The sequence below is a fragment of the Melopsittacus undulatus genome, chromosome 4, assembly GCF_012275295.1.
Source record: "Melopsittacus undulatus isolate bMelUnd1 chromosome 4, bMelUnd1.mat.Z, whole genome shotgun sequence".
Classification (NCBI taxonomy): Eukaryota; Metazoa; Chordata; class Aves; order Psittaciformes; family Psittaculidae; genus Melopsittacus; species Melopsittacus undulatus.
Genome location: NC_047530.1, coordinates 73,586,724 through 73,600,837, shown reverse-complemented (window position 1 = coordinate 73,600,837; position 14,114 = coordinate 73,586,724). Strand labels below are relative to the sequence as shown.

At 34.8% G+C, this 14,114-nt stretch overlaps 1 protein-coding gene across 1 annotated transcript in view; it reads right to left on the bottom strand.

Moving 5' to 3' along the window:
• NEB (nebulin) overlaps positions 1-14,114 on the bottom strand; it is a 121,293-nt gene that overhangs the window by 34,740 nt on the left and 72,439 nt on the right. The window contains exons 80-100 of the mRNA XM_034061660.1: positions 13,995-14,099; positions 13,413-13,520; positions 12,662-12,775; positions 11,987-12,184; positions 11,214-11,318; positions 10,343-10,447; positions 9,924-10,031; positions 9,539-9,646; positions 8,705-8,812; positions 7,993-8,097; positions 7,802-7,906; positions 7,509-7,607; positions 7,169-7,279; positions 6,893-6,997; positions 5,745-5,849; positions 5,218-5,322; positions 4,102-4,206; positions 3,683-3,787; positions 3,063-3,167; positions 2,455-2,559; positions 1,069-1,173 (exon numbers count right to left, since the gene is read on the bottom strand). Coding sequence (XP_033917551.1) covers positions 1,069-1,173; positions 2,455-2,559; positions 3,063-3,167; positions 3,683-3,787; positions 4,102-4,206; positions 5,218-5,322; positions 5,745-5,849; positions 6,893-6,997; positions 7,169-7,279; positions 7,509-7,607; positions 7,802-7,906; positions 7,993-8,097; positions 8,705-8,812; positions 9,539-9,646; positions 9,924-10,031; positions 10,343-10,447; positions 11,214-11,318; positions 11,987-12,184; positions 12,662-12,775; positions 13,413-13,520; positions 13,995-14,099 — 2,319 coding nt within the window. The remainder of the gene's footprint in view (positions 1-1,068; positions 1,174-2,454; positions 2,560-3,062; positions 3,168-3,682; positions 3,788-4,101; positions 4,207-5,217; positions 5,323-5,744; positions 5,850-6,892; positions 6,998-7,168; positions 7,280-7,508; positions 7,608-7,801; positions 7,907-7,992; positions 8,098-8,704; positions 8,813-9,538; positions 9,647-9,923; positions 10,032-10,342; positions 10,448-11,213; positions 11,319-11,986; positions 12,185-12,661; positions 12,776-13,412; positions 13,521-13,994; positions 14,100-14,114) is intronic.

The window sequence follows — 14,114 nt, the reverse complement described above, 5'->3', positions numbered from 1 at the left end:
TATTCTGTATCTCCAGGATTGAGCTAAAAAATGCAATCTCAACAGACCACTGACTTAAAATTCATAACTGGACAATATCTCATTTTAAAATATTAATTAGAATAATAAATAATAATTAGAAACATTTTACAAAACAGAAGTTAAAAACATTCACTGAATATATCATAATGCCAGGATACTTTAAAGGCTTCTGTAACGGGATTTTTGTCTTGATAATGTCTTTCTTAAATATCATCTTGCACTACTCAAGACTCTAAACCTGTTTTCACAGAATTCAGTGAGAACAAACTGTACAGCGAGAATGGAAATGCATCATAGCCTGATGGCAGGTGGAAGATAGTAGAACACATTTTTAATAAAGAACTTTCATGCTCTGTCTTGCATCAAAAAATAAAACCATGCTTTTGAAACAGGACTGTGACAAACAAAACATAAATCTTTATATAATAACATAAAAACAACACATCATAACACAAAATCAATCCAGATGAACATGCAGGTCAGGCAGAGTGCAAATGGCAATGAAGCACAAGAGAGACTTGTGAACACCATGAACAGCAATACAGCTCTAGATCCCAGGCACCTTGATAGTGGAGAGAGTTAGGCAAGGTACTGTATATATGTATGTATTACAGATGTGCATACAACTTACATCTATGTAATTAATGTCAAGAGTATATAATAAAAGATTTGCATACTATCCCATTAAGAAAATTACAAAAGTTATTTTGGGAAGAAAAGAGTAAATTTTAGATTAATGTGAGGGCACTCAAAGCCAAATATGTCACTGTTGTTTCATCTAGATACGAGTAAGAAGATAGCGCTTGTAAAAGTCATCAAAAGAGAGGTAATAAAAAACAGATGCACAATAGTGTATTTGTTTTTTAAAACCTCTCCAATGACTTTAAGAGGCATTACATTCCTGATGTCAATTGATGCACAACATACCAAAGTACATACAGTAGAAATTAGCTCACTCAAAAAGTACTAATTCTTTTTGGGTAGCAAACAAAGATTGTCTGTTCAAATGAACTAAAACATCACAACATCACAGTGCTCCCACAGTACCTGACTGCTCAATGTAGTTGCCCACTTGGCCAGGAGGTTCTTAGGATCATCCACAATAACACTGTACTTATCCTTGAGCTTCTCATAGGCAGCTTTATATAACTTCTGCTCAGAATAATATAATACGTTGTAACAAATTAGAAGTCAAGACCCAGAGTTTACAGTTCTAACCATTGAAATCTCTTTATATGAACTATTTAAAGGCTGTGATTGAAGTTCATATCCAAAAGAGAAATATATATATGAAACAAACAAACAAACGTAACAACAAAAAGAGGAAATATCTGCAAATAGTACATGCATTTCTGAATTTCCACTGGAAGGCCTAATCTACATTTTAAGGATACCTATATTCTATAACCACCACTCTTCAGTAAGCCATTTTATGACTTACTTTTTCAGGAAAAGTAATTGTAGAAGCAACCCTTTATGGAACTAGATTCTTGATTTGAGACTGAATACTAACAATCTTCCATAAGAAACTCCAGTTCACTGCTTATCAAACTGAGTGTGAAATTATAGCAATGGTACTGGAATGGTATCTGTTGTGAAACCGTTTTTCTTACCTAGAACACGTATACTGTAATGCATTCACTGACAGGTAAACAATTTAACATAATATTTGGTGAAAAAGCATAACATATCAAGATCATATCTCAAGATGTGAGAGTCTAATTATACACTGCTTTAATGAAAAGCATCAGACTCTGGTATGGTATACCAGCTCCAAGCTGATGAGAATTCATCTAGAACACCATGCTTTTCAATGGGCTTTGTCCTGTGGGAGTACCACACTTCTAGAAACTCCATTGCTGATTTTAAACACAGGGGCATTCGTTAACCCCTTTTTGCTACTATGTTGTGCTTATTGTTTCTTATTGTTTCTTTAGCACTGCAGGAGAAAAGCAAAAGTAAGTGATAAAGTGGGAGAATTCAAGGCAAAATATCTGAAACGAGAGATGTGGTAACTTCAGGCATAATATTATCTTCCCAACACTAATGAAGTTTTTTTTTCAATGTTTCAGAAAAGAAGTTGTAATTCTCTCTACACCTTTTTCACATGACAATCACTGTTACTAGGCAAGTAGCATTATTTACATTACCATGTATTTACCTGTCAGCAAAGGAGAAGTCTCTTTGCAATGACAAAATAATGAAACAGGGGTTAGGATTTCACTTTTTAGGGACTGTAAACCTGACCTGTCCTAGCACTCAGACACTAAGAACAACCTTGTCTTTCACAGATTTAGTCTGACCTTAAAACATCTTTAAGCCTGAATATATTTTATATAAAACTTCATAAGGAATATCAACCTTTAGCTTGGTATTCACATATACCTACTTACTATGTCAGTATGAGACTCTATGGGAATCTTCAACACTTACCATATCCCTCAACTGAGTTGCAAATTTAAAATGCTCATTAATTGGAGAATCAGCTACATACTTAAAATGAGACTTAGTCTTCTCAAACATCTCCTTGTACTTACACTGGAAGAAAAACAAAAAAAAAAACACACACAAAAACCCATTCCAATGTTAATCCAAAGAAGGGAAAAGCAATAAAATGTATAATTTTGAAACAACCTACAGCAAAACTATGGCAGAATTATCCCATAAATGCATTTTACATATCTACAAATAAAAATTAGTTGTAAATGCAGTATTTTGCAGAATGGAACTAATACATCAAGAAAGAAATGGAAATTTCAGGTCTTCATCTTTTTAAAGCTAGACTTAGAATCACTAGAAAAATTACTATGGAACTGATAGCCTTGCAAAGAACAGAGGGGGTAAGTAAAAGATCATTTTGCCTCTATTTTTTTTTTATACTGTTTTCTTTTACTGAAATTTTTGATGCTATATTAAGTTCTACCATAAATACAACATATCAACATCTAGGTCAGAACTGGATTCTCCTGTGAAAAAATATATCTATAATATAGCAAATATCACAAAACATCTAGTAACAATTCGGACTTTTTTTTACTTACCCCACTGTAGAGCACCTTATTCTGCTCTGCCAGAACAAAACTTGGAGTATCCCATGCGTAACAGCCAATGCCTCTGAGCCATGATAAGTCTTCCTTGTACTTAACCTTTAGAAAAGAAAATTATCCAGTTTTAAGCAGCACCAAGTTACAGCTGAACAATGCTGAAATGGTACCTCAACACAAGGTGCAGCAAACAGAGCTACATCCATAATTATTCCATTGTAAAATATGTTACAGTTACTCATATTTTTCTGATGGACTCAGATTATTCACATTCCTAACCTATCATCAGCTAGTGGAGTTCCTGTGTGAATTAAAAGACATTTGTTCTTGTACAATTACAGAGTTATTGTGTATGCACAGATGTGTACAATTGTTAAAGGGTTAACAAACAAATCTAAGCAAACACAAATGAAATTCATTAAGACTATTCTGGTAATTTCAAAAGCAGATGGACCATCTGATTTGCTCCTTCATTTCACAGAGCCACATGGTGAAAGTGTGAATCACTTAAAAAATTTCAGCTGCCTTCTCTTTCTTAAGAAACAAGAGCTGGCTTTCGTTTTGGAAACCTGCTTCTAACTTTCAACATTTCTCATCTGGGAAGTAAGTGAACTCACATCACTAATAGCATCCGTGACTATGCGATGATGGAAGTGCTCTGGTCGGTCTGGGATCGATCTCCAAATTCCTAACTGGCTCATGTAATTTTCCTTATATTTCACCTACAAAGAAAATTGAAGAACAAAGGAAAAACAATTTTAGGAGAGAACACTCCAGACCATGCAGTTTCAAGACAATTCTTTTTGTAAAACACCAGAACTAAACCAGTGGAAATGAGATTAACTTACATTCACCTTTGTAATATCAAAGGAAATCAAGTGCACAATATTTAAAAGAAAGAAAGAAGTCAGTATTAACAGTGTTGACCATATTTTATAATTATTTGCCACACCTAAATAGAATGATAGCATTAATGGCATATTCTAGGTTATTAAATGACAAACACTAATTAGGAATGAGAATGTTGGATACATACACTGCTAATATCATCGGTGACCTTTCGATGATAGACTATATTCAAAGCATCTTTCACTGTGTGGTATTTGCCCTTAGTATTCTCAAAGGTTTCTTTGTAGCGCAACTGGTAAGAAAAACAACATAGAAAACAATATATTATATTGTTAAGAAGCTCCAATTGCCTACTATCAATTGTAATTTGAACAAGATTTATGGTGAAAATTTGAGAAAAAAAGGAGTCAGTACATCTAAAGCAACACTTCATGCATTTCACTTTCAGACTGAAGACCAAGAAAAAAATTATCCATGTATCATGGGACTACTCTCAAGAACAGCAAAAGTGCCACTTTTGGCATAAAAAACCTGCTTTCCCACTAATCCTACTTTGGAGAAAGACCTTCTTGGAGGAGAAATTCAGTAGTGCAAAAGAACTGGGATGCTACTGTGCAGTATTTAAAAATCATTCTTAAGAGAGCAGTAAGATTTATCACTAGAACAAAACACCAGCCTAGCACATACGCTTTCAGAATACAACATGCAGTCTGAAATACATAGCAAAGATCTCATGAATGAGTTGAGTACATTTAGCTATTGCCTTAAATCACAGAGCATTACTACACGTTTGAAGGAAAGATCAATTTCACCTTAGTAACCTAATGTGCAGATAATTTTTCTCACTAATCTACTTCTAAATTAAAAAATGAGCACACTCTCAGTGATGTGCAACTTTACTTCTCACACAAATCTGAGATGAAAATACCTGACAAAAGACATTCTATCCTAGCTCCAGCATCAATCATTTCAATCCAGTCTGCACTATTCGGAGATTTTATGTGTAAGCAAATTACTTTAAATCTATTCCTTCTTTTTGTAAACCACACTGCAGTGCAATAGAAAATGAAAAATAATTACAATAAATGAAAAAAAGCATTTCAGTGACATCAAGTAAAAACATAATAATCTCTGTAATATCAAATGGAAATGTACATGAAAATGGGGTGACCTAGTTGATGACCCACAGTGAGATGGCCTATGCTCTGCATAATTGTTCCCCTTTGATCCTTTTTCTGTTCTTTTTGTAAAGAAACAACAACAACAAAAAAAACAGCATTGGAAGTGTTCACAGACTACATACATCACTGGCATTGAGGTATGCTCTCTTGGCTCTGATTAAGACCGGTGTGTCAGCGACAGGCGTGTATTTGTCCTTCATCTTCTCATACTGGGTTTTATACTTTTTCTAAGAAAGACAGCAAAAGGAAAAAGATGTACCTTTAATATTAGAAGCATTTGCTAATCTGATGTTACAGTAACACCCAGGGGCGCTTTGTGAGTGCACAGAGTTATTCTTGCAAAGTGTTTCTGTCAAAACTGTGGGAAACAAGCTCAGCCAGTTGGCTGGTTCTAGGTTCTTCCTGGTCTCGCAGCCAATGTACCTCAGATTCTGCAAAAAAGCACTTAAAAGCAGGTATCTTATAAAATACTAAAACACATTTAAAAAGTGTAATATCTTACCAGAACTTAAAAAAGAAATGTGGAACTTAAGCATAAGAGACAGACAACTAAATGAAGGATAAACAGATTTAAGACTTGAAATTAGAAATAGAACTTTGAAACAGTTCAGTATAGCAGTACCGAACAAAAAGAATCCCTATATCTTACCTCACTGACCATGTCCTTTATATTCCTAGCATGTGTAAAGGCTGGTGTCTGACCATCAGCATGATGATGGGGTCTCTCTTTTGTGGCAAGTTCCACATACAGGTACTGAAGCAAGAAAAAAACAAAAACAAAGAAAAAAATACATTTTAACTAAGTTTTACCTTATCTCTCTGAAAAATGCCTGTAAGTTCATAATGTGTACATGACCACACAACTTATTCCAGGAAAAAATATTTTGCCCTTTCCTCTTCCATGCTATCTTGGTTCACCTTTCTGTAGCAGTACTCTTGATGCTCTGTAACTGCCAGTAACATGCTTACAAACCAAGAATCATAGAATCATAGAATAGTTAGGGTTGGAAAGGACCTTAAGATCATCTAGTTCCAACCCCCTGCCATGGGAAGGGACACCTCACACTAAACCATATCACCCAAGGCTTCATCCAACCTGGTCTTGAACACTGCCAGGGATGGAGCATTCACTACCTCCCTGGGCAACTCATTCCAGTACCTCACCACCCTAACAGTAAAGAATTTCTTCCTTATATCCAATCTAAACCTCTGCTATTTAAGTTTCAACCCATTACCCCTTGTCCTATCACTACAGTCCCTAATGAATAGTCCCTCACCAGCGTCCCCTGGAAGGCTGCTATGAGGTCAGATACATGTGACATTAATGACCTCTCTGCCCTATATGCAGACCTAGGTTTAAATAAAAGTATCCATAAGGTCTGCTTTTCTCTCATGAGTACCTTCATTTTGTTCTACAACTTTAAAAATTCCACAATATCAGGAAGTCAGATAACGAGCTAGAATATAAATAAAAAAATGATGAATAAAGGCAGGTCAATAAAAATATTTATGGCTTTTAATGAAGTCAGAAGTTTAGAGAATTTGAACCAGAGTTCAGTGCTCTATTTCACATAAACAAAGCTGAACACCTATATTAAAGAGACATGGTCAACACAAAAATTCATAGCCACAGAACAATGAGGAACAGTCATTATAGATGTCCTTTTTAGTAATTCTCCATGGCTTTAAAATGGCCTGGAAAGATTTTGCTGTACTTTAACAGTATATTAAGAGGGATACCCTGACTGTTTTGGTTTGGTTTGTTTGGGTTTTTTTTAATCAGAACAAATTTTTCACCTGGCTCTGTATTTTCTGTCCTTGCTTGGCTCTCAAGAAGTCAGGTGTATCAAGGATGGAAGTGTATTTTGTCTTCAGCTCCTTGCCTGCAGCTCTATAAACCAGCTGGAAAGAGACAGGTCCATGCATTATTTCTTGTTGCATATGGTCATTCAGCAGCTGAACAATCACAGCTTTGCAATTATAACACCTAACATATTTAAAAAAAAAAAACAGTGGGAAGGGCCAAACTTAATTATAGCTAACAAATATGTGTAAAACGAATACAGAACTTACTTCACTCAAATGGGTTTTTAGTTCCTGAACAGCTCTGTATCCAGGAGTATCCAATACTAAGTTGCATTTAGGCCACATCTTCTTTGCAGTATCAGTGTATATATAATTAGACTGGAAAAAGAAAACCACTATTACTTAGGAAGCTTTTATTATTCTTGGTAGTAAAGAAAATTTTACAGTGTAACCTAACAGTGCTTTGAAATTACTAAATAGCTTTATGATAGGAAATTCTGTCATAAGTCTTTACTCATTTTCATGTACTTAACTTCCTGGAAGTATACAGCATGCTTGTAAATAAACCAGTTGCTGTTATACATGGTTCTCAGAAATAAAACCTTACCCAAAGCTTACGCAGCTGACGAGCACGGACCATATCAGGAGTATCATACAGGAAGCAGCCCAAGCCCTTCAACCACTTCAGATCTTCTTTGTATTTATTCTGAGGCAATTACAAAAACAAAACTCCAGAGTTAACTTTTGGGATAATTTCATTAATCAGTCTCTGAACACAGTGACAAAGCATTTATCTATTACAGAACAGAATACAAATGACAGAAGACAAATTCCACTCTCAATATAAAGCATTAGGTGTGCTGCATTCAAATAGTAGGTATCTTAAAAGATGTTGCTTACATCACTTGTGATGTCCCCAACATAGCGGCAGTGCAACACCTGAGGAGTGTATGGCAAGGAAATCAAGTGTCCCTGCATCTTAAAGAAATCTGACTTGTAGATCAGCTGAAAGACAAAGGAAAAACAGCATTTCATGTTTGGTCATGCTGAATATTCTAAATCTCTTCTGGTTATGTTAGAAAGATACATACATCACTGACAGCTTCCTGTGTTGCTCTGACTTGACGGATTTGTGGTGTATCTGGAGTGGTATGAATCTTATCCTTGTACTTGTGGTATGTTGCCCGATACAACCTCTGTATCAAAGAAGACAGCATTTTACATTTTAAAAACTTAAAATGGTAAGCAGCTTGGCAGAGTAAAGACCTCTTTTATAAGGCAAAGGGTTTTTGCTAGGTATTGCATAACTACTAGAGGAAAGGGAGCAAGCATACTATTTCCTAACAAGCAAAGATTTTCCACAATTGTTTTAGATAGCATCTCTAATACATAGAGAATCTGACATCTTAAATCTTTGATGTTTAATTTTCATCCTATTAAAGCCAATGATCAAAGAACTGAGTATATATATATAAAAATCTAGAACTATCAAGACCCAGTGTCATACAGATATAATTTCTATACAACTTAAGTAGCAGCAGATCAGTTAATAAAATAAGGCTGCAAGTGATTTTATATTATGGTAACAGTTTTACAGAATTATGTAAAGTTACAGTTGTAAAATACCTTAAAAAAGCCATACAGCCTGGCTCCAAGCCTGGATCAATGATCCCTTACCCTTCTTGATGGATATTTGCCTACACAGCTCCTAAAAACCTTGAAGAACCGGGATCCTACAACTCTCTTTACTCATATTTTGGTCACTACAAATGAAACATAAGTAAATAAACATATTTACCATACCTCATTAATGACTTGATTCACTTTCCTCACATTTTCAAACCCAACATCTTTAGGACCCAGAGTATAGCCTTTAGCTTTCATGTGTTCATAGGCTTCTTTATATTTCAACTATAAAGTGGAAAAAGGAACAAAACATATAGAAACTAAATTTGATCATGATTCTACTTACAGTGCAGTTTTTCTAGGAGTTTGTGCAGTGTAAAGAGTCAGATTTTTAGAGATAAACAAGTGAGATATAGCTATATCAGAGTTCAATACACATAATTATTTTTAATAATGTTTTAAATGTCTCTTACATCTAATAAGATATTTGCATCTCCTTCAGAAAATTTGTATTTTGATAGTAATTACTTCAGGTAATTATGGGGTTTGGCAATATTTAAATTCTGCTAAGACAAACACTATTGGTCCTAAGTTGTCAGTAACATGGTTCTAGCCCTGTCTCCTGGATTTACCTTGGATCTATGTGGTAGATAGCTTGTCTCCAATCTTTGCCATTTCCCACAGCTCCTGACTGGAACCCTCTGGGTGGACCTTGACCCTGGTTCCTCCCCTTGTCTGAGACTGTTGATGCAATGTGTTACCAGCACCCTGCTCTGCCTACCCCATTCAGGTATAGTGGGACCTCTCCCCAGCTGATGAGGTCACTGCCTATGTCATGGTCACCTTCAGTTCCTGGCTCAGGCATCCACAATGAAACTACCCCACTCTTGCTGCTCTCTGAAAAGCAGTCTCATATCTGAGAAATAAGTGTCACAGCTGTGGGCTCATAGAGGACAAGCATCAAATATTCCCTTGCAACTCATGTTGTGAAGGGCTTAGTACATGACTTACATCACTTCCAATGTATTGGACATGTTTAGCATGCTGAAAGCTGGGGGTGTCCGTGGGAAGGCTGTATCCAGTGGGGAGAGCATTCACACCAGCCCAGCGATACAAATTCTGCAACAGAAGAGAGAGAGTTTGTGACAACTGTGTGTAGTATTTGAGAGCATTAATTGGTTGCATAGGAAATCTTGTCATTGCAACTGGCAAGTGATTTCCCCTACGTCTGCATTATAACACATACTTGTAGGTTAAATGAGGACATTTCCCCATTTTCATTTAGACCAATGAAATCTACCTTCTTTGTCTGAAAAGCTGAAGGCAGGTGTTAACTTTCAAAGAATTTTCTTTTTAGATATCAGAAACCCTGTGGACCACAAAGTTTTATACTTACTTCACTCTGTATTTTGTTTGCATGATACGCCCGCTCCAAATCTACTGTTTTATCAGTAGGAATCATTTTTCCTTTAACATTGTGCAGATATGCACTACGATAGACAGCCTGAGAAAAAAGAAAAAGCAATCAGAAGAGAGTCGTAACTATAATGTTTTATCTCGGTATGTATTGTTCGCACACATACAGGAATTTCTCCTAAAAAAAATTGATTAGTTTTTTTGATTCAGGCAATTAATGATTTTAGTGATTGTGTTCTCACATCTTAATAAAGGCATAGGCAATGAGTTATATACAACCAGCAATGATTAAATTATTAAAATTAAATTATTTAAAAATGGGATAAAAATTCCATTTCTAGAACTTGTGAGATAATGTTATACACAATATTGGGGTTGAAGGGTGATACAAACACTTACTTCACTTAAATTCAAGCCACTGAGAACATTCTGGACATAGACAGGAGTGTCTGTGACCACAGTGTAGTCATTCTTCATCTTTTCTGCCTTAGATTTGTACTTAATCTGCAAAGAGAAATTCAAGAGCTTTAATTAGTATGGCTAGTCATTGCTAATGGAATGTAATATATTATTATATTTGTTATATTTACTATTTATTAATGAACTATTGTATTAGTGAATCAGCATTTAAAGAGGAAGTGTATTGAAATTCTGGCTGAATAAATGAACATGGCAACTCACTAGATAAGATCAGCAGAAAAGTTTTATCAAGGAATACTAGAAAATATCAATATTCATTCATAGAATAGGCATATATACTGTGTGATAAATATCCAGCACACTTCTGATACAGGATTTGGGAAAGGACATACATTCTCAAAACCCAGAATAGTTATTCTCCCATTCAAACAGCTTAATCATAAACTAAGGATATGTCCTAAGATCTTGAGAGGAGGGGAAAACAAAAAAAATAATAAAATCAATATCAAAAGACATTTAAAAAAAAATAAAATTGCATCACTTCTGCTTTACTTCAAGGCTTCTGAATGAAGCATTAATACTTTAAGCAGCACTTAAAACAGTATTTCTTTTCTATTTCACTTTTTCCAAGAAGTATTAAAATAGAAGTCTTGAATGAGATGTATCCTGACAATATATACTTCTAGAGCAGTAAGGTTTAAATAACCATTTATGATTATTTAATGAATACTTCAGTAGAGAAGGATAGAGAACATTTTCCAGACTATATCTGGGGTAGAATAAAGCTACTCCATGATTTTAATACAGTGGAGTGAAAAAACCTAGAAGTAAAACCAGTGTATCCACTCACATCACTGCGAAGGTCGTAGGCATGTTTGGCATGGAGAATTTCAGGAGTATCCCAAACAAAGCAGCCGATACCCTTCAGCCAGTTAAGATCATCCTTGTATATTACCTAAGGTATCAGAGCAAAGCAACAATCTGTAAGACTTCCACTAGGATCTAATCTCTTATTGCTAAATCAGTCCGAAACACAACTGTCAAAAGATGGCAAGTAAAACATTCAGTATTTTTACCTTTTTTTTTTGTTTGTTTGAGAAAATCAAAACAATTTCATTTGGAATTTAAGTTTTCTTCATTGTTTCAATTCAGCCAATAAATAAAAAAACCCAATAATTCTTTAAAATCATACTTGCATATCCTACTGGGCAATGGTTTACTGATAGATCATTGCTGATCTACAGCACTGATCTGTGCAAGGCAAGTGCATGGAAGTGTCACACCACCAGGATTTTCTCAAAGTTCCAAAGTTTCCACACCTTATGCAACTAAATAATAAAGGACAATTTAAGACAGGGATAGCTGAACCTTTAGAACTGCAATGTTATGACCCAATGTGTACACTGACAACACTGAAATTATGCATATTAAGCCACATCAACTATGCACTTAGGTGTTACAAAAACATGATGCAGTTGCTGTTTATCAGTGCATAATGTAACAGATTCAAGTGGCAACTTCAGAGTGCTCCAACTAAGCTTTTGCTAAGTCATTTCCTCCAAGAGAGTGTAAATGCAAGAATCTCTTTTAAAAGTGAGCCACAAACACGACTTGTGAACTTACATCACTGACTTGATCTGTTACTTTCCGAACATGGGAATTGATTTGAAGATCTGGTAGACAGATCCAGTCATGGAGATGTGTGCGGTAATCGATTTCACTGATTTTCTTCTGTGCATCCTTAGCAGAAATTATGTCTACCATGTCTGGAATAATGTGGACTTTGGCTTTAGTCTTTTCATAGACTTCCTTGTACAGACGCTGCAGAGTTAAACCAGTACATTAATAATGCTGACAAATAATCTGCAGTATTAAGTGTTGATAAATTTGAAAATTATTATTTTCATGGAGTATTAGTGAGAGAGCAATCACTCAATGGCTATGACTAAAATTAACATTGTGCGTACTCTAAAAATAATTTGCAGTATCTTAACAATTTCACAATGCTTTATCAAATTTTCATTGTACACACATGTTAAAAGGAGGCAGACCATGTAGTGCTGCATTTTATACATAAACTGTCACACTAAAGGTTTATCCATGCAGGCAATTTAATAGTTAAGACACAGGCTTGAAAAGACATTCGTAAATTTATGACAGAATTCAGCAAATACTGAACACTGCCAAATGCATGTGGAAATGTGGCATCTGAATGAAGGCATGTGGATTCTTTGAGTAACCTCTTCTGAGATAAGTATGGTTTTATCAGGAAAAGACACATCAGAAAACAACACTTACATCAATATTAAGCTTTCCAACTCGAAGGCACCTTGCTGTATTGGGATCATCCTCAACACCCCTGGGTAATGTGTACAGTGCTTTAAACTTGTCATATTCTTCCCGGTATTTTACCTAAGCAGATGCAAATAAAGGCAACAAATAACTCACTCCAATGAGTCAACTGTATTTTCGAAACAAAGTTTACCATTAAGCAAAATATTTAGTTAAGTCCAACAAGCAGAGAAAACCTTTAAAGCAGGATCTTGGTTTTTAATTTTATTTTAAATGGCAAAGAAAGCACATAACTATCATGTTGCAAAAATAACAAAGGCTGGCTAGAAGACTTTAAAAATCAATAGATGTAGAATAAGCTACTAATTTATTGTTCCAGCTGTTTCATTTAAAGATTAATGAATAAAGTAATCACTCGTGAGCCTCAGTTCAGTAAAGCATAAGATTATGTCCTTCTATACTTGGTAAAGCATGACTTAAAGACTTCTGGTGCTTTTCTGACCTGGATGATTATGAAATTTAAACTAGAAAAAAAAATTTCAAGAAAACATTTCTATTACTATTTCATTTTCTATGAAAAGAAGCAAATGACTATCTAACTTTTGAGGTAAATACTTAGCACAGAAAAATTATTATTTACAGTTACATACTATATCTAAATCAAAAATGGAAGTTATGATTTGTTTTGTTTTTTGGATTTTTTTAATGATAACCTATAGTACTTGCAAGGCATGAAGAAAGTATTTTATTCACTTACAATACTAGCATTATGCTTCAGTTCTTTTGCACGTGCTAGGGATACAGCATCAGAGGGCATTGCATAGCTAGTCGCTTTCACTTTTTCCCAAGCTTTCTTGTAGAGATTCTGTGGGGAAATAGAAAGTACCTGTGAGTGGAAAAATTCTTCTCCTGAGTAACAACCAACAAACAGAAATCAAAACCACTTCAGTTTTTATATATACACTGTAACTATTACTTACTATCAAGATGCTGTGCACTAGTTTAATCTTGACAATGCACAAAAAGGATGACAAAAATGCTTTCTAACTATTCATGACCATTCTCGTACAAGGTCTGAATTTTGTTCAGGTGGAATTTTCTTCAGGGAATCCATTTATTAATGATTCTATTCTGACAAGACTGGAGCTATAGTTAAAAAATATGACCTCTGCCTGAAATACAGCTTCTTCTACACATTCAAGAAATGCAGAGGGCTACCACTAGCTTTGATAAATTTCATGTTTGAACATTTATCTTCAAACAGATTAAATTAACAAAATAAACAAAAATCCCACGTAGTAGCACCTTAATAAATAAATAAATAAATAGAAACTCTTACATTGCTGAAGAGATTTTTCAAATTATTAACTCTTTCAGAATCTACTGTTTCAGTCACAGTTGTATACTTGTCCTTAGTTTTGTGGAAATCTTCTTTGTATTTCACCTGTAAGACAAAAGA